Source organism: Lepisma saccharinum, chromosome 6 (assembly GCF_977018435.1).
Source record: "Lepisma saccharinum chromosome 6, izLepSacc3.1, whole genome shotgun sequence".
Taxonomy (NCBI): domain Eukaryota; kingdom Metazoa; phylum Arthropoda; class Insecta; order Zygentoma; family Lepismatidae; genus Lepisma; species Lepisma saccharinum.
Genome location: NC_139234.1, coordinates 93,690,573 through 93,712,509, shown reverse-complemented (window position 1 = coordinate 93,712,509; position 21,937 = coordinate 93,690,573). Strand labels below are relative to the sequence as shown.

Genomic DNA, 21,937 nt, shown 5'->3' with positions numbered 1-21,937 from the left:
CTACCACTTCAAGCACATGGCAGAAGCAGTGTCGCTGCCCATGGGTGGAAGGGTATAGTAAGATTTCATATCTTGCTCTTCAGTCATAAATACAAATACTATACTTATTATTATTATTATTGGTTTACAAACAATAAAATTGAAATGAATTGAAAATACTGTGGTCTTGTTGTCAAGTTCAGACCCGAGTCCACTATTTAAATAGAAAATGCATTTGACTTTTCCTTTCTCTTTCTCTTTCTCTGTACTTCTTCACCATACACAGATATGCAAAATTTGTAATGGAAAACCTGAAGAAGGCAGGGAATTTAATTTCTTCTGTTGACTGGAAACATTATGCTAAAGTGCAAACTAAGTTACTAAGTCAACAATGCCAAAATGCAAATTGAAATGCTTTCCATTTTTTAGTTGAGTACTTTTTACCGTCAGTGAAATTGGATGTATCAACAATCGAAGTTAGCTTTATTGTATGATGAATGAATAGCATTATTGAATGCTAAAAATTTCTTACTTCACCATCTCAAATGAAAAACATTTTCTTACAAGTACACTTTAGGCTAGGGAAGTTGTTATTTGTTTTCAGATAATAAAAATGGGAGTCAACAAAGCGAAAATTATTTCCACAAGCAGAAGGAGGAGGAGGGGGAGGATTTCATGATTGATTTGGTGTTTTAAGTCCACTTTATGCACTGTAAGGCTAATCGGGACTGGACCTACAGTTTAAAGAGGAATCTGAACCACTGTGTGCCTCCACCGGGTATCAAACCTGGGAACCCTTGATTATAAGCCAACGACGCTACCAGGGGAGGATTTCGTGGCCTACACTTTAACCTTCCGTTAGGCGGAAGATGTACACGTGTCTCCCATCGATATTCATTGCAAAATTGCAGCACCATGAACTAACTATACTGCACATGGGTGCTTTTGTGTAGCTGAACGTTCTTCTATATCTTTGTTCCAACCTCAGCTGTGTTGTTCTGTTGCACTTCTAAGCCACATTATAGTATAAAGTTAACATCATTTTGCAAGCTTAGTGGATGAAAGTGAACATGAAAGTGACCACATGACCAAAAGTGAACATGACACTACTTCGGTAGTTAAGTATTTAGGCATGTGGAGTGAGAATAATGATATTTTTTTAAGCCAATTCACCTTGAGCAGTAATTCTAAGGGAGATGCAGAGGAGGTGCAAAAAAGCCACTGTTGTACTGGGATCATTCTGTGCAAATGCCAGAATAGGTTCACTCAAGAATTGAGGCACAATAACTCTTAATTTTAAATAGAAAAATATATATCTCAATCTTTATTATATTCATGTAATACATACATTAAGAATACAACACAAAAGTGTTTGCAATGGCAAATCCACCCATACAACTGGGTATGTTCACCTTGCTTGTAATATTCGTTCAGTCACTACCCTGTGGAGTATTTGAGGAGCATAAGCAGACAACCTGAGAGAGGTAGTGAAGCAAAGGCAGTTACTTATGCAGTAATTTTTACCTAACGTATCCTTTTACAATACTGGTTTCCTCACAAAGTTGTTAGTTTTCAACATGATTATAAATGTATATACACACACATGCATACCAAAAGTGATGAATGTAAAGTTTTGTTACAAATCTCTATTCACCCAGTTGTTTACAATCACCACCAGAAATATAATTGCACTGTTATTAATATGAAGAACCCTGGGATATAAAACAATGCACAAACAACCAGAGCACATATTTATGTTTCGTCAATCTCATGAAAATCCTAATTGTTACTATTTTGAGGACTGGATACAATTTTATTTTCTCTTTTCACACTATCAAAGGGGAAATTATCACAAGAGTTTACACACAGTCCCTTTTGGTTACAAATTTCACACTGTACATGATACGCAACAAACAACAAATTTCCACTACACCTAAACAATGAAAGAAATCATGGTTAAAAAAAAATAGATATACATTTACAGACTTTTTCTTTTTTGAAAATTCATTGTCAATATTTCAGCCAGAAGTGACAAAGTAAATATTCACAGTCACTTTTTATTGAAAAACTTAAAAATTAAAAATCATACGAGGGATTATCAGAAAAAAATAATACAAAGCCTGTAAATTCCACTAGGTATTAATTAGACAAATACAAACGGACTCACGTGAAAGGATACTGCATACAATCCTACTCAACACAGTTCTGTATCCCAGCGCTTCACAAGGTTCATGATCCCTGTATCATAAAACTCCAGGTCCTGTTGTCAGAGCCCAACCCTTACTTCTTGCTGAACATCATCTGAGTGAAACCTGTCATTGCTGCACCTACGAACAGCAATTCGGAAAAAGATGACCAGACTTCTCACCGCAGGAGTCTTTCTGCTGCATGACAACACAGCTCACCAGACCCGTGACATCCTGGTGGGTTTTGGGTGGCATGTGCTCCAACATCTACCATACAACCTGGACCTTGCTCCAAGTGATTACCATCTTTTTGCTCCTTTGAAGTAGAATCTCAGAGAACATCAGTTTCACTCGGATGATGTTGTGCAACACGAACTAAGGGCTTGTCTCCTACAACAGGACCCAGAGTTCTGTGAAACAGGCATCATGAACCTCACGAAGCTCTAGGATAAATGCCTAAACTGGGAAGGAGACTATGTTAAGTAGTAGTATGAAGTACAATTTCACACGAGTTTGTTTGTATTAGTTTATTATATACCTTGGTTTGGTTTGAGTTACTGTTTTAAGTCCACTTTATGCACAGTAAGGCTAATCGGGACTGGACCTACAGTTTAAAGTGGGATCCGAACCACTTGTGCCTCCACCGGGTATCGAACCCGGGACCTTTATTATATACCTACTGGACTTTACAGGCTTTGTATTCTTATTTTCCGATCATCCCTCGTATATGAGCTTAATTCATGAAACATTATGATCTTCAGTGCTACATGAATTATGAACCTGAGGATGAAAATTATGAACAGTAATAAATTGCACTTATATTATGTAAAATACTGCTGAAGTTCATTTTTACAATGCATTTGTGTTCTTTTTATTCACAAGAGAAGAGAGAACCTTCTTCAACTATTTAATCCCAGTTACTTCAGTGTAAAGTTACAAAAAGGTTCAAGTCATACTCCAGGGGCAGATCTGTAAAAACCTTTTGTGTTGCTTCTTTGTCTTATTGCTTAGCAAATTTACATATATATATATTTCATTTTATTATATGCAACTGTAACTTTTGATTCTCATATTTTTATGTATATATATAATAAGAGTTATTTTAATACTTTTTTAATACTTTCTTTTTAATATTGTACTCAAGAACAGCTTGTAAAATGTATAAAAACCAACTATTCACTCATCAACTGATATTAATGATTTAAAAATCATGAACAGTACTTTATAAAATTAACATCAATTGCTCATTAAGTATACATTACTTAATGTACACGATTGTTATTGAGGATTCATGACAACTCTGCTTATTCTATGATGGCACATTCGAAGAAAATAGGCACTCTTTCTATATTCTGACTTCATATTTTTTTAAAAAAAGATAATTGCACATATTTCTGTATAATCACAAATTGCATTTTGGCTTGTGCAATGAATGCCATTACACTTCTTAATAATTTCGATGATTTCATAACCATACAGTAGGAAGACAAATCACTGTATTAAACAATAATGCATCAAAATTCTTCCACAACATATTTCATACATACACTAAATATCCCAAGCAGTGATTTACACTACTAATCTGTCATTCATGTTATAGTTGTCCAATTTTAAAACAACATTTATAAAATTCACACAACGCGTAGCCTTTCTATACAAATGTTATGAATCATAAATGAAATTTTACTTATATAAACATTATGTACACCATGTGGAAAGTACAATTTCCATTCACATGCAAATAAGGGGGGGGGGGGGGAATCAATGTTTCTTGCAATTCCATTAACATGGTATCATACACACTTTGTTGTATTTCAACCGAAAGAGCTATGATTGCTAATCCCTGTAACTATGAGAAGTAATTCTCTCTCTGCTGCACCACAGGAAGTGGCTGGACTGGTGAAAGGTCCTCCTCTTCCATGCTTGGCTCTTTGAAAGTCAGGGTTGCCAGGGCCCTCACTAAAAAAATCACATAAAATTAAAATAATTCTTAAATATTTTGAATTAAAATGGTACTGAGCACAACCTTATCATACAAGGGAATGTGACAAATAAAAGAAATATGTCTAAAACTCATAATAAAGAAGAGAAGACAAGAAATCATGTGGAAATGGAAAAATAGCTTAGATCATAACATTTCTGGTTGTAACACGATTAAGCCTTGTTTCCATGAGAGAAAAAAACAGTAAATATGCTGACCAAGGCAGTCAGTATTTCAGTAAGAGAACACTTATGTTATGTTTCAACCTTACATGAAGGTCTTCCTTAGACTCTAAAAGTGCAATATTCTGCCACTTTGTTATAATTTTTATGGATATAAACCTACAATCTCCAAGCCCTACTTTTCTTAAAAGTAAACCTTTAAATACGCAGCTTATTTTGCATGGCAGTCATCTGCTAACACACATTTATTAAGGAGGTGAATGAAGCATTTACTAGGTAAATAAAAAACCAAGGCAATTTTGGGTTTTTGCAAGAATAACGAAGACTGGGTGTGTCTGATGTCACCACGTGTATACTTGGAGTGACATGGAAGTAGGAGTATCCATCACTGCCCCATTCAGTCGAGTGTTGCGGAGCTAAAAGGACACACGTATGGACACACCACTCCACAAATGTACCATCGAGGAACAGCATGCCGTAGTGCACTTTCTGTGGTCGAAGGGAGTCAAGCCGGCAGACACCCACCGTCGGCTGTTAGCGCAGTATGGAGCAAGCACCATGACTCAACGAAAGGTGTATGAGTGGGTGGACTGCTTTAAAGCTGCGTGATCGTTGGTTCAGGTCAGATGTCGAGGTCCAAAAACCTTCTTCACGGACGGAATACAGAAGCTGATTGCACGATACCAAAAGAGCATTGCCGTGCAGGGGGCATATGTGGAAAGGTGATATGTGTAGTTCATCTTCTTGTGTGGAAATAAAGATGTTATGTGAAAACTGACTTTACTTTTTTGATTTACCCTAATATATTCTTGAAGGACCATTTGCAATTTTATATCGAATTGGTAAAATATTGGTTACTGGTATCGGTAAATTTTATATCAGTACTTTATTGGTATCAGCCACAATTTCATATTGGTTCACCCTCAATATTTTCATTCTTTTCTAAAAAATAAATATCTAACAATCTGACTTTTCAATGTTGTAGTTACTACAACAGTACCATACATAAGGTAAAAGTTCCCCGTGCATATAGAACTGTGCCATGAAGACACATTCTCGATCTCGGACATTTTGGAGATGATGTAAACAGCACCATGCTCCGACTGCCTTTACTGCCCAGCGTTGTCCCCAGGAACCCATTGATTTGAGGCTGGCTGAGCCCCACAGCCACTTTATGTGGGGAGAAGGATGGAACAATTCAGATCTTAGATCACCCACCTTGGGAATCAAACCCAGGTCTAAACTCCGTGCCAGCTAACTGTAGACCAGGCGAATGAGAACAAGTCTCTAAAGAAGGGAGTTACCTGATTTCCTCCTTCACTACCGAACGCACATGGCAAACGGACTGTATATTTGTATCCAGATCTGTACGATTGGTTTAAGAATTTCTTAGGGAAATATTAGGGATAAAACTGCAAGAGCAAATTTTGACAAGCCGTGCATTTAGAATATGGACTAAGGTCAGGACCGTATGTCCGTACATGTATGGTCAGGATCGTATGGTTGGTAATGCTGCACTTTCACCACTCGATTTTCCTCCTCCTCCTCTGCCAATATGCATGGCCCTGCTCTACAGTTAGCTGGGACAGGGTATACTGCGTGGCAGTCAGACTAGACCATCGTGGCTCTCTAACATACATTAGAATTTCTCTATTCACTTTGGTTCACTGGGGTGTACTACACGCTCGACCACATCATTGAAGACCAACAAAGGATCTGTCCTCTGGGCTCACAGCCAGTATAATCCTCTGTGGGATGTGAGTTGTGTCTTGCTCATGTGCGTTTGTGATTCTCCTCTCCTGAATTTCATCTTATCGCAAATCACTTAGGCAAAAGTCGCATATGGTTCATTGGGGGAATAGAACAAGTCGAGCTTTTCCTCAAATTTTTATTATTTTTCTTCTTCCTTTGTGCATGTTAGAAGGAGTTTTTTAGTTTATTTTTAAGTGCACTTTATGCTCAGAAAGGCCAATCGGGACTGGACTTATGGTGTAAAGTATGATCCAAACCACTACACATTATCAAACCTGGAGCTCCTCGATTAGTTACCATGCCATGGGGAAAGATGCATAATCGGAGGTACTGTCCAAATTTCACTTTGCATGAGAGCCTAACCCCCTTCCACCCCCCAACAATGTAATTTGTATTCCTTACAAATAAATAATTGTCTCCATGTGATTTGTTTGCACATATCTGTACATTAGAAAAGCACGCACTTGAAAACCTCCTGTCTTCAAGAAGGTTCACAGTACAGTATTTGAAAACATGGGAACATAGCATTCAATGGTTAAAAAAACAAAAACAAGTCAGATCATTTCCTTGGTGACTTATTTTAAATTTCACCAGATCCAAGGAAGTGATTACAGCTTAAATCATTATTAATTATGTACTAATGTACCTTCAAACCCCATGAAAATAAAAATAACTAAAATAAAATAACTTGCCTTGTTGCAACAAAAATATTATGGAAATCAAATCAGTCCCGGGAATCGTTTGATGATGCTACAGTACCTGTGATAAAACAAAAATCATAAAAATATCAGTTTCGAGCTGACTGATTGAAAAATAAAATACACAAATTAAACAGATATTAATAAAAATAACAACAAAAATTAAAATAAAAACTATATTTAAAAAAGTAACAAATCCAGGAGAGGCTTGATTGAAATTAAATAATGCTTAAATAAAACACTGTGGTAAAATAAATTCCCTGACATCTACAGATTCACCAGATTTAAATGGCAATTTTAAGAATGCAAATATAAGATTGCTGATACAGTTGTAAAATACTTCTTTAGTTTAGTTTTTTACATAAATTATTAATAACAACTTTGGTTTCTTCAATGACCGAATTTCTTTAATATGTTTGACATTTTGAAGTACTGCACATACACTTTTTCAAGTCAATTGTGTAAGATAAATTTTGCTACACAGACTGTTTACAAGTACATGGAAAATTCATATTCAACTCATACATGGCAATCATGTTTGGTATTCCTTGATTTTTATTAAGATTTCCTTAAACACAGGAATATTGCTTTTAAGACTTTCCTAACACAGGTATATTCATCACTTTAGAAGATGTTCCAGGATTTCAGGTGAGAACCCTGTTAATTCATCTTCATTTCAGATTGTTGCATCACTTTACAGGTACATATTACCAGGGGGGGGGGGGGCAATATACAACTCTTTAAGTGGTGGGTATTTCATAGGGGGATTGAGAAATATCCACTCTTCACTAAAATTGGCATGGGAATTTTAGTGAGAGAATTGAGTATTAAATTTAAGGGGAGGGATATGAAGCTCTTGATAAACCATTAAATCTTAGATTGTCAAAGGATTTCTGTAGTGGGGACAGGGGAAGAGTTCGAATATTATGTTTTGGGGATTATATTTAACAATATGGTATCCACACGTTTTCGGCACAGAACGTGTAAAAAGAGAAGCTGGAAAGGAATAAATATCACGGGATCCTAAGAATGTATCGTCACCCCATTAAATTATTATTCTTGAAAGCCTGTAAAGAAATGGATGGAAAAATTTTCTTCCTCTCTTTGCTCACAATCATGTTTTACGAAAATGTGTGCTTCGCATTTTACTCAGGTGAATGTGAAATTTTATACTATAGCTGCATTACAAGATATGAATGATATTCTCGATACTGATTAATAACATCACTTCATAAAATACATAATGCTTAGTGTTGGTATACTGTTTAATTTAAAACAGGTGCATCATTTGGATGATGTACTTTTATTAGTAATATTATTGTTTTATTGTATGCTGTAATATGCTAAGTGTACTTCAAACAGTAACACCTTGTACATTACCCAATAAAACAGAAAAATAAATAATAAAAAAAATGCATATCTAACTTCTTGTCACAGGACAAATTTACTGTAACAAATGAAATTTGAACTGAAGATAAAATCCACGCAATTATTGCTATGGATTACTAAAATTATTACATTTACCCCAAGCAGAGGGGGCAAGTTCTTTGAAGGAGGAACGGTATTATATTCTCACCCTGAGCTTAGGAATTTCTAGCTAGGGTTCTAAAATATTTTGTGAAACAATAATTGAATCGGTAACACAGCTGCAGCATGTTATTTGATTTGCCCAGGCTGAATTTTTCTATCTATTTATTTATTTATTGAGAAAATTTCAGATACAGCACAGGGGGCCATTTTACACTGAAATTTTCAACAATGAAAACATAATAATAATAATAAGCAAAAAGATATTAAAAAATAATAAATAAAAGTAACAAAATAACACAAAGAGAATAGCAAATTGACAAAAAAATAAGCAAAAATGGCACTATTTGATATTATTTACAAACATTTCTTCTAATAGAAGACCGAAAGGCAAACTCTAAGGAAAATATGTCGATTCTTGATGGGAGGTCATTGTATTGTATGGCAAGTCTGTAAAAGAGGGATCTTTTTTGAATTGTAGTGTAGGTTTCTTTGTATAAAATAAACTTGTGTTGCGAGTTGTGCGCACAGGTACTCGAAAGTGGAACTCCTCAAGGAGTATGTTGCAGTGGATTTTGCCATTCACAATTTTGTATAAATAACTGAAATCATTCTGCAAAGATCGCTGATAAGCAGTTTGTAGGTTTAGAAAAGACAAGAGATGTGGAGATGAAAAATTGCATAATGAGGGAACCCTGTATTGAACTATAGCTAGGAAGAAGTGCAAAACTGAATCGATTCTAGAAAGTTGAGTGGAACACGCCATGGACCAGACAGGAGAGCAGCATTCTATTATTGGGGAAATGAATGATTTGAAGTATAAGGTAAGGGCTGAGATGTCAGTAATTTCAGTGAAATGATACAGTAAACCTAAGAGGCGCTTGGCCTTTTTTGTTGTGCCTGTTATATGTTCTTCAAATGTGAGTTTTTGGTCGAAAACAATGCCTAGGTCTTTGTGAGAGGATACTGCTTGGATGTTATTGCCAGACACGGAATAAGATGACTTTAACAGGTTCTTCTTGAGAGAGATGGTGTGAGTAGTACACTTTTCAGGATGTAATGTAAGGTCCCATGTTAGACACCAGGAAGTACATGTTGTTTTGTCATTCTGAAGAAGATGAGTATCGTCAGAAGTGGAGATTTCTCTGAATATTTTACAGTCATCTGCGAAAAGAAGGTAATTGCTAGAGGGAGCTGTGAGATGGTCGTCGACGAATAATATGAATAAGAGAGGTCCTAGAACACTACCCTGTGGAACTCCAGAGAGGACAGGAGGGAAGTTAGATACGGTTCCTGGAAGAACGACACATTGTTGGTGATCGCTAAGATAATCTGTGAGAAGGGTTAGAAATTTGCCATGAATGTTGGATCTATTGCATAATTTGTGAATCAGATGACAGTGACTAGCAGTATCAAAGGCTTTGGCCAGATCAAAGTATATTACATCTAATTGTGAATTATTTGAAATACATTTCATAGCATGTGAGAGAAAAACCGACAGGTTTGTAAGACACGAGCTACCAGGAAGAAAACCATGTTGGTTTGAGCTTAAGTAAGGAGAAACAAATTTATACAGTCTGTCTTTGATTATTTTTTCACAGATGATGGACAGAGGAGATTGGTCGGTACGAGACAACAATATATTTGTTGCCACTTTTGTGAATCGGCATGATGTTTGCTTGAAAGCTTGAGGAAAGATGCCTTCCGAGAAACATCTGTTCAAGAGAATGGAGAGGGGATAACACAAGGATTGCACTGTTTTCCTGAGGAACACGGTGTTGATATCGTCCGGACCTACGTTTGGCAATGCTGCAAGAAAGGATGGTGGGCGGAAGTTACCGTGAAAATAAGCATTGAAGAGTTCTGCCCTTTGGTTGCTTATCACACTTTCACTATCCTATGTAATTTCAGCTGGAATCCTACTATTATTTTTTCTTGAGTTTATTAGATTAAAAAAGCTTTTTGGGTTTTCCGAGATTGTTGCAGTGATCTTGTCTATATGTTCCTTGTATTTTTTCCGAAGAAGATACTTTGAGTGCCGTTGCAGAGCAGCAAAGGTGTTGTGCGTGTGTTCACTCGGGAAGTCCTTCCAAAGTTGCCATGCTCGTGTCTTGTTGGCCGGTACATCCCGCACCTCGGAGTCGAACCAGCACGGAAATCTACGAGAAGCTATTTTTCCTGTAGGCATGAGGTCCGTCACCGATCTTAAGTTGTGTAACAATTTGTGTTAAATACTCAAATTGTGTGTTTTATAAATCTTTTTCTCCATCACAAACACTGTTTAAATACATATTTATATAATTCAATTTATTACATTTAACCAATATGCTAGCTTTCGATTATTTAGAAAATTGAACAAATAAAAAAGTAGACAGTTTAACATGGTATTGTATTCAAATAAACAAATTATTGTGTATTCATCCAAACTATTTTGGGGGGATTATGATTAACTATTTTAGGGGAGTAATGCATCCCCATCACCACTGTTTAGGGAGAAGGGGCAGATCAAGTATAGTGTTCAGTAAAGCTAGGAAAAATGTTACTTTCAGTAGACACGCTGTTGTAATTAAATACTTTATGGTTATTACGACATGGTTTGAAATATGTTAAAGAACCAAATGACACATGTCCAAAAATAAAATATTTTCCTTTTCCTAACATGGGGCCTTACATGTTGAGGGGAGATGTGCCATCAGCCTTGGGAAGATGGGCACCTATGGAGAAATGCATGCTTCAAAACATCCCATCGTAAAAGGCTTGCAGGTGTAAGATGTTATTATCATCAAGATGTTAAAGGGTTAATTGTAAATTTTAAAGAAGGCAATATTTCAGAAATTATCATAGTTCCAGCCTCAATTCCATTAGCTTAACATTCTTTCTATATCTTTAGCTCATCATGTAATATAGCATCACGGGAGATGACAAATAAATACAGAAAATATCCTTACCTGCCACCATTTTGCTTTTCTCCATTACTTGTTTTGCCAAAATTTGATTAAGCTGTAGAAGATGTTCCCGTTGCTTCTTTTCTTCAGCCACTTTCTTCTTTAATGTAGATGTTTTCTCCTCTTCTTCTATCTTATCTGAAAGACAGAAATTACACCTTTCTTTCTAGTACTTGGTAAACATTACCCTTGTATAACACTTCATGATACAGAATATAACCTAGAATATATTTTAGTAGCAATGAGACAGATTAATCGGTACTTATCAGTATCGGTCGATATAAACATATCGATTTATTAGTAAAATTACAAATAATTTTACCAATCCGATATATCGATAAACATCTTATAATTTAGTAAAAAATTCTGCCATTTTGTTATAATTTCTATGAATAATCTCCATGTCCAATTTTTTAAAAAAATAAATGTCTAAATATGCAACTTCATTTTCCCTTCAGACACCTCGAAACACACATTTATGAAGGAGGTCAATGAACCATTCAGGTCTTCAAGAACCATTTGGAATTTTATATCAGATAGGTAGAATGTCAATTATCAGTACTGGTAAATTTTATATTGGTACTCGGTATGGGCATGCATATTTGGTTTTTGATGAAAACATGAAATGTGAAATAATACATTGTAGTTTTAATTTTTCAATGTTTTTGAAAGGTGTGAGGTGTATTTAGCTACCTAATTTTGTCACAAAATGATGCAAAATGAAGTGCAAAATGTGAAATAAACTGTCAAACAATAAATTTAGGAAAATCACAGAAAATTGATTAATTCTGCTGTAAATATTTGAGAAGCAAAAAGGGACTCCTACAAACAGGAATAAACATAATACTCTGATAACAATATAAATGTGCTATTAGATTGATTGAATTGCTTTATTTTACTTTGCTTTTTGTGCCACTTTTGGCCAATTTGCGAAGATGGGGGTGAGTCATGATATGATGAAATTGATGAATGGACACTCACAAACATCCTTGCCCAGAATTCGAACCCGGGACCCCTGGCATTGCAGTTCGATGTGCTAATCACTCCACCACGAGGACTGGCAAATGTGTGCTATTAGAAGTGAAATGTTAATTTTGTATAATATGTACCGGTATATGTATAGGTTTTTATTCACCATTTTAACACCAATATACTGCTTTTGATCCCATTATATGCCAAGTTTTTGTACCAAAATCTTGACCTTAATATGTGGCTCTGTTTATCGGTATCGACCAAAATTTCATATTGGCCCATCCCTATATTTTATTGTATTTTCCAAACGAGACCCTTCAATCATGTAATTCAGAGCCTCATATCTTGTGATCTAGAAGTGTAGAGTATGTTCAAAATGTCATCAGCAATGATACACACTCATACACACTATGTGATTAAAATTATCCAGACACCTCCCCATACTAGTCAACGTAATCACTACATCAAAATAACACCACACACCAGGGTGATTTCATCTCAAATCATACAGGAGCTATCTACTCACTATCATGAATTTAGCTGAAAGAAATATGTTAAAGAACCAAATGACACATGTCCAAAAATAAAATATTTTCCTTTTCCTGTTGATTTGTTAGAGTGATACAAGATCATTTGGCTAAAAAAAATTACGCAAGGAAAATAATGCAATTTTCAAACCACTATAAATTAAAAAAAATAGAAAATTGTAGAGGCTTAAGGTATCCTTTATTTGAAAGTGTGTTCAAAGCACTTCCAAAACCTTATTAAGGAGAATATTTATGAAATCCTTATCAACTCAGAACTTCAAAATCAAAATATAAAAATTTGCAATTTTTTCAAAGTTGTTCTTTTTTATTTTTTATTTATTTATTTATTCCAAAGTGAAGAACCACAGGATATGAGTTTTGCTGGGATAATGGAATATGGAAGCTGGACTAACTATTTGCAATGCCATTTCTGCACTAACTTCTAACGTTATGTAGAAAATTCTTTGCAAAAAATTTTAAAAATCCATTTTGACCCTTTTTTAGAAATCATTTTCTCAAAAACAACCATCTCAAAATTTATGAAAATTGTACAATATAGTCTTTGGTTACTGTACTTGCAGGAGGTGCAGACTTTGCAATATTTTTGTGTGCAACTGGGGACAAAAAAAAAAAAGTCCTCTATGTTACACAATTTATTTATTTTTACTTTTACTGTAAAATATGTTACGCTGGCAACACTGTTTCTAACTCCTGGTTATCAGGAAACCTGTAGAACATAAAATATATTATCGATGACATTTTACATGTTCAGTCTTCAGTATTTTACATGCACTTTTCTTCTGTAATGTGCACAGCCAGTTACATAACTTTTCTACTCTGCAACACAGCTGCAATACATGTATATTCACTTTACATTTCTTGCAGTTGCTGTTTTCTTTTCAAAGCATGGAACACTGCACATGTTTTGCAACTGGTTTCTTCCTGAAATGTTTTTTTTTCAGTTGCTTTCAGTGCCTGTATATTGCCCTATTATTTTACTAGGGTCGCAATTTCTTATAGCACTGCATTCCTCACCTTCTACTTCTACTTCTGGTGCTGAAATAGATGTTGTCTCGGAGAGCATTTTCCGAATAGCATCAGCCTTTTTCAATCGATGTAACTGTTCTTCTGCAGAGAGCTCTGGTGCCTGGAAAAAACAAGTTTGTTAAACCAAATCATAGAGTGAAAAGATGAAAGCACTGTGATTTTGTTACTGAATAATAAAAATTACAAATTTCAAAGTTATTTACATTCTCCAGCTGTAGCAGATTTCAGCAGAGAAATCGAAATATGCATAACTTTTTAATTGCACTTTTAATTAGATAGGTAAATGCTAATTTATCCTATTTTTATTTATTGCATTGCGTTGGGCGAGTCGCATCTGACTGAAGCAGGTCGGAAAAAGATATACATGGTTAGTCAACAAGAAGGAGCAGATTTCAAAATGTTATTTCAACCAAACAATACATGGCAGAAACATAATCCACACATCATTGGATAGATTAAGATTCAAAGTTTTGTTGTACAACAATTGGTTTTGTTTGTGCACTAACAATGACTCTCTATTTCTCATTGCGGTAAATGGCACAGGAAAAGTTATTTTGTGTTTTTGTGAGTCAAAATTCCGACCACCTCTTATAAAATGAAAGGGAGTGTAGATTGCAGCAATTGGTCATGGTAGTAATATGTTAGGCCTAGGGAGAAACTTTTTGGTGCATGTCATGACAACCAACGTCCGCCATCTTGGATCCAACTTCATTTCTTTAAATGGGAAGGGGGCATGTGGAATATGGTTTTGGGCTAGAATTTCACCAGGAATTCAGTGGTGAAGTCAGATTTATGAAAACTTTAATGATAAGGAAGTTATGGGCATATAAAAGTGATAATTATGTATAATTTGCAGGTGCTGAACCATGCTATTGACCAAGGCCGAACAAATCCAGATCATCAAGCTGTGAGGGAAGGGGGGGCAGAAGTGCCCCTGCTGTAGCTCTTGATTTCAACGAACCCTCAACAGAACCCAGTGTTGTACGTTGCAGTATCCCAATTGCTGACCAGGTTTGAAGGGAGTAGTACAGTCCAGCACAGGCCACGATCTGGTAGGCCCAGAACTGCCACTGACGAAGGAACAGCTACGACAGTGCTAGCATCGTTTGCCAAGTCTCCGCAGCGCAGCACAGGTTGAATGTCCGTGCAATGTGGTGTCAGCCAGAGTCCCATTTGCAGGGTGTTAAAGATGGTTAAGTGTCACCCGTACAAGCTGCAGCTGCAGCACCATCTCTCTGAGGATGACCCGGAAAGGAGAATGCAGTTTTGTGAATGGGCTGTGGAGCAAATTTGCCAGGACCCACACTTTGCACTGCATATTCTGCATTCTGATGAAGCAAATTTTATTATGAATGGGGAAGTGAATTAACAGAACATGCGGTATTGATCCTCCGAGAACCCGTTGTGGAGAGTTGTTGTTGAGTTGATGATTTAAGTCCACTTTATGCACAGAAAGGCTAATTGGGACTGGACCTACAGTTTAAAGTGGGATCCGAACCATTATGTGCCTCCACCGGATATCAAACCTGGGACCCCTTGATAACAAGGCAACGACACTACCACTGCGCCATCGGGGAGGCCCATTGTGGAGAGATCCGAGCAATATGGTTGGTGCTGGAAGGATATGGTGTGGGCCGGGATCTGGAGGACACGTATCATTGGCCCATTCTTCATTCATGACAATTTAAATTAAGAGGGCTACTTGCAGTTGTTACAAGAACACATTTTTCCGTCAGTTTTGATGGAGGATGGCAGCTTCCCCTAAAATTTTCAGCAGAATGGGGCACCACCACAGGTTTGTCACTATCTGGACTTCCAGTTCCCTGGTCGAAGGATTGGTCGACGTGGGCCAGTGGAATGGCCTCCCTGATCACCACATTTGACCCTACTCGATTTTTACCTGTGGGGTCATGTGAAGTCAATCATTGATGCTGAAAAGATTTGGGATGTGGGTCACTTGGAGCAATGGATACTGGATGCCTGTGCACAAATCACACCTGAGATATTGCTCCGTGTCCACAGAGCATGGGATTGCTCCGTGTTCACAGAGCATGGGACAACCGTCTCAACATGTGCATAACACAAGAAAGACAGCATATTGAACAGATTGTGTAACTTTCATTGTGTAACTTTTATATACCCATAACTTCCATATCATTAAAGTTTTCACAAATCTGACTTCACCACTGAATTCCTGGTGAAATTCTAGCCCAAAACCATATTCCACATGCCCCCTTCCCATTTAAAGAAATGAAGTTGGATCCAAGATGGCGGACGTTGTCATGACATGCACCAAAAAGTTTCCCCCTAGGCCTAACATATTACTACCATGACCAATTGCTGCAATCTACACTCCCTTTCATTTTATAAGGGGTGGTCAAGGACTTTTGACTCACCCTGTAAACATCACCAGGCGTAAATATAAATTACGCCCGTGTGTTAGTTGATGTTTGGAGGAAAATATTGTAAACAACCTTCATTAAAATTTGCTTATGCGGTGTTTTTTCACCTCCTATTAGAACAACATTTGTCACCAAACAAAGCAGCACCATTCTGGTGGTCATCAAGTGAGCATCTTCTCCTGTTACATGGGGAATCAAATCTTTGATATTTTTTTGTGCAAGAGTAATTATGCAAATCCATGGATACATGTAAATATTGACCAAGTTACATTGGTATTTTGTCAACAAACTTTCTGTACAAAAGGGGACCAAATTCTGTACTTTTGGACCTTCTTATCCGGTTGCCGTAAGGCTGGTAGCACAGGATAACCTTGTAGGGAGGACTACCCTCACCCTGAATGGGCGAATCGTCTTATGCCTTGGGCTCCTCATAACTCTATGGTTTCGAACAAGGTTCTTGCGATACCAACAAACCATTGATTCTGCATCAGTCAACTTGATCCAGGATTGCCAGTGATTAAGATTTGTTGTAATTGTGCAAAAGAACAATAAATAGGACTTTATTGGAAGAAATTTCCATAAGCTTTTATTTCCAACTAAGGAAATGTATAAATCCGACACCAGTGACCAGTCAGGCCTGATAATCTCTTACCCTGTTAGCCTAACCAAGAAGTCTGATTTGGGGTAACCCAGCTGTGACCAGTCACAGGCCCTAGAGGACCAGTGGAGATGCACGTCACCTTCTGTCCTCCATAAAACGTATAACTGATATTTCACTGTATAAAATAGTGTAGTACTAATGGGACTAATTCCTGATACACCCTCATACATTGGAATATATATATTTATGATTAGAGGTTTTTGTATATCTATCAATTATTTGGCCTTACTCGAAGCATCACATTCTATTCAACACAATATATATAAAATAATTAATATGGTCATATTTGTATAAATAACAATTAATAAATTAAGAAATACCTTCCCTCAACAGAGGGCATGTCAGGACCAGGACAATAGGATATTACATCAATTTTGACTTCTTTTGTTTCCAGTGGCGTGCGGTGACATTTAGACCAGGGTACGCAACATGGTCGCACTGAAGGGAGGGGTTAGAGGGGTCAGACCCCCCAGTCCATCGTGTTATACAGAAAATTACTTTTTTCGAAATTTTGTAATCGAAAATTTATCATCCTTGCATAATTTTCAAATAACAGGAATAACTTTTTGGAACGGCATAGCAGCATTTATCACTCCTTGCACCCTTTTGTAAGACCTTGATTAATCCCGCACAAAAGTTGTTGCTTGAGAATAAAGAATCACACCATATTTTAATTATTTTTTTTACGAGGAACATGTCCTGAAGATTAAGGGGAGCAGAAGCTAGTTTAATAAAATAGGATGTCAATTATTGAAGCATTAACGAGAAAACTAAGGAATCTCTGATATAATCTTAAACGCTACCAGAGAGATCCAAATGTAACGAGGTAAGATATATGTATGATCTTTTATATTTATATTCGCAAATACGTATATTCTGATGTAGCTATGTACAGTCCACCAATTGACTTCGATTAATTCCTACATGCAGCGCAATTAACATTGAACGCGAACGAACTGACATAATGATTTTTCGTGCTTTCGTATAGCATGTGATAAATTTGATAAATGTCAGTATCCTCCGTATCCTTTACTATTTGACACACCTTTCTCAGAGGAAACCAACGAACAAGGCCAACAAATAAAGTTTCCGCTTTTTCTACTGCCAGTCAATTGTATAGTTCTATTTTTTTTAATTCTTTTTTCTGAAAATGCGTAACATACTGCTTACCATCATTCATAACTCCTGCTTAAAACAAGTCCTGAAAATCAGGAACACACACACACATCTACCATTTCGGATCGTTTGCACTTTTATTATTATTATGCCGAAAATCCCATCTCCAGAATGTCATCAATAACTCTCGAATCCCCCCCCCCCCTCCCCCATTCACTAAACCGAAAAACAAGCAAATAATATAAACGAAACACTTGCTGCAAATTTCACACCACAGAAGAAAGTAAAAGTCAACCTCCCACGGTAACAAACAAGTGTCTGTCGCCCCGAAAACAGCGCGTTCTTGTGGATGAATGGCTCGGAGTTGCCGGTCTATGAAATATTTTGTAGAAAAATGATAATAACGCTCACGAGAAAAATGCGTCAGCATACAATGGTATTCATCCCAGCACAGTTCAAGAGCTAAAAGAGAAATGTTGGGCACAATATACCATCCATATACATTACATTTTTAAATGTCTTGGAGGGGGGAAGGGAGTGGCTCATTATCGAATCCCATAGTAGCATTGTGTTTACTTATGTTTTTCGTTTTTCTATTCATTCATATTGTCGGGTCAACAGTCAACTCAACACCCATCCTCATCAACTTATAGGCTGAAATGCAAATGAACTTAAAAAAATGTTGATCTCTGGAATGGGATAAACAGATACTCTCATACTCTGAGTAATGTGTAAATTTGCAAATTGTTCACATAATTTCCCCCTGAGACAATGACGCCGCCAAAAAGGGGTTCACGCGCAAAAGTTAATACTCAGTCCATTCTGCTATCCTCGTTTCCCTAACGCAAAAACCTTGCTAGTGTAATTTTAACCTCGCATAAATATTTTACATCTTATAGTTTACGCGAATATTCTACCACAAAATATCCTTGCCCTCCTCTTAGCAATCTTTTTTTTTTTTATTGCAATCGAGCACAGTGATCTATCTATCTACGCGTGACTGCTAAATGTGAGTAAGCTAAACATTCCAGAAAGAAATATATGTTGACTACTGCCAACACTGCAAACGCTGCCCAAATCCTTGGTACCCTGGCTTCCCAGACCTCTGTGCTTTGAACAGGGAAACGCAGGATGAGGCGAGAGCGGGCAGACCCAAACATATGGTCGGGGCTGATCTGAGCCAATGGGGCTGCCTTCCGAATTTCTAGGGTACTCAAGAGAAGCGGCTGCGTTTGCTCGTGGAAATCGGCAAACGCGGATCGGGTCGTTCGCCGAAGGCACATCGGGATCGTTCGGGACTGCGTCCAGGAAGGCCAGATGGTGCAGACGACACAAGGCAGTCCGTAGCGTGTTCGTGCGGAAAACTGAATTTCTTGCAGTGGAAGTTCGGAACGATAATTTTCATGTTCAGGGAAGGCGAATAAAATATTTATTATTTTCTTATTGTGTTGTGGGTACGCATTGCGTACTTTGCGTATCCAGAATGCACGCCGCTGTTTGTTTCCCATGTTTCACACTGAGGAAAAGGTTATCACATCGTGCTGCGACTCCAAGGGTCCCGGGTTTAAATCCCGCTTGGGCTTGATTGTTTGTAAATGTCCATTCATCAATTTCATCATTTCATCACTCATCCCCATCTTCGCAAATTAGCCAAGAGGCACAAAACGTGAAGTAAAATAAACTAAATCAATCAATCAATCAATCACACTGAGGAAAATTATGGAAAATTAAGTGCTTGTGATATCTTCATTTACAAACATATTTATGTACTTGAATTTCTTAATAAACATGCAGATGAAAATTAGGAACCTACCTGTTCAGGTATATATCGCTCTGGTATAAGTATCTTATTAGGAGTGCCTAATACATTGTCAATTGTATACTCATTATATTTGAAGTCTTTGTGGCTCATTGTAGATCTCACAACATCTGGTGCATTCAATCGAGGTCTTAATACTCTTTCCATATCTAAGTCATCCCGCGATCGTGCTGATCCCTGAAAAATATTTTTAAAAACAGTCAAATGATGATTTTATCTTTAGAAAAATGTACTATTAGAACATTGCAATTAATTTCACACCAATAAAACAAAACCATAATCAAAGCTCTTGTAAACCAATTCTCCATAAAACCAATTCTTTTTCAAATACGAGTACCCTGTCTTATACTTGTAAATCTGGATAAAATAGAGTTAGGATTTTGAAATATTTATATTCATTCATTTCAAAGTTCATCCATTTTGACTTATTAGTATTTATTTTACCTAAAGTTTCAGATACAGTACTGAGCGACCACTTTACACTGAAACAGTAACAGCAGGAAAATAACAATATAACAACAACAAAATAGAGTACAAGATGGCACAGAAAATAATCAAAATTATACATACATCGTTAACAGTTTTCTAAAACTTTCTTCTGGCAAGAATATGTCAACGTTTGGAGGCAGGTTATTATATGAGCGAGGAAGCCTGTAGAAAAGACTGCTGTAGAAGGGAGAGCCTTGTGGTGGGATTGTGAAAGAGCTTTATGTTGCAGGTTGGCCCTGTGGGCTCGTAGATGAAATTTGTTGAGCAGAAATTCGGATTTAATTTTACCATTTAAGATTTTGTGAAAAAATTTCATTTCTGATAATTTGCGATGAGTGTGTGGTGGTTGTATATTCAAGACAGACATAATGTCTGTTTTGTGAAGGTGCCTGAGAGAAGATATTCTGTGGCGAGCAATGGCGAGGGAAAAGTTGAGGACAGAATCAATCTGGTGGGAGAACAGTTTTTGAAGCCATGGTCCAGATAGAGGAGCAGTATTCAAGAATATGGGAGATAAGGGATTTGTAAAATATGCTGATGGGTGATTGGTTTTTTATTTCAGTCAACCTGTACAGAAGACCAAGAAGACGCATTGGTCTTTTAGTAGTGTTCGTAATGTGCTCATTAAAGTTTAGTTTTTTGTCGATAGAGATCTTTTTGAAAGGAAACTTCTTTCATGGGATTGTTTTCAAGATACTAAGCAAAATCGAGTTTGTTCCATCTCAGCAAGTGTTTAACCTGGAGGTGAATTGCCTACTGTGTACCATTTGCATTCAATGAGCCCATTTCCTTGCACTAAAACTTATCTGTGGCTCTCAATTACTCTTTAATACATGGTCAAGTAAAATACTCTTGGAACATTGTGAACTAAGTAGGATGTGCTCTAAACCTATTTAATGGCACAGTAGCAGGTAATAGGAGTTGGAGCTGCTATTGCCGCAGGAAACAAGTGATTCAGATAATGATGTAATAATTAGAGGTATGAATATTTTGTTTTTGACAAAAACCCGAAACGTGACAATTTAGTTGGTGTTTTAAGTCCACTTTACACACTGTAGAGCTAATCGGTACTGAACCTACAGTTTAAAGTGGGATCCAACCAACTTGTGCCTCCACTGGGTATCTAACCCAGGACCCCTTGATAACAAGGCGGAGTTCTCATTTACTTAAATGAGTCACTTAACCAAAATATATTACTTGTTTCGAAATTTCCAGAAGTATTGAATAATTGTAAATAAGCAAATTCTAACTGGAAATATTTTACTTCCTTTTTAAAATTATCAGGAACTAAAATCACATGTAAACAATTGCATTGTTTACCATTCATATGTACACTTTCTAGCTCTCGTCTTCAGTTACGTTCATAGTACCAGTACCATGGAATTCTTTCATAAAAACACTGAAATATTGCAGTATGTCCCTTTCCAGTTTAATCTGATATTATAGCAAATAAGAAAGTATCGGATGCTGCTTACAGAAGGAGGAAGTTATAAGGTCACAGAGGAACAAACTACAGAAAGAAGAGAAACAAGAGACACTTCACAGCACACAACTGACAATGGCAACTGTTAGCAATAGGAAAGAAGTCTCCTCCCAATGTATGCATATTGCTGTGGATTTGAAGACTACCAAACGAAAGATGAAACAGGATAAA

The 21,937-nt window shown here is 36.8% G+C and overlaps 1 protein-coding gene across 9 annotated transcripts in view; it reads right to left on the bottom strand.

Moving 5' to 3' along the window:
• Positions 1–1,300: 1,300 nt before the first annotated feature.
• Positions 1,301–21,937, bottom strand: part of kmr (pleckstrin homology domain-containing family A member kramer) — a 291,215-nt gene continuing 270,578 nt past the window's right edge. For 8 of the 9 annotated variants that reach the window (XM_083124233.1, XM_083124241.1, XM_083124238.1 and 5 more), the window contains 4 exons: positions 19,789–19,971; positions 13,785–13,896; positions 11,254–11,388; positions 1,301–4,124 (listed from right to left, as the gene is read on the bottom strand). In XM_083124233.1, the coding sequence (XP_082980359.1) occupies positions 4,015–4,124; positions 11,254–11,388; positions 13,785–13,896; positions 19,789–19,971 (540 nt within the window). In that variant the 3' untranslated portion in view covers positions 1,301–4,014. Of the gene's footprint in view, positions 4,125–6,753; positions 6,840–11,253; positions 11,389–13,784; positions 13,897–19,788; positions 19,972–21,937 lie in introns of those variants that run through there. The other variant, XM_083124237.1, reaches the window with a different exon arrangement.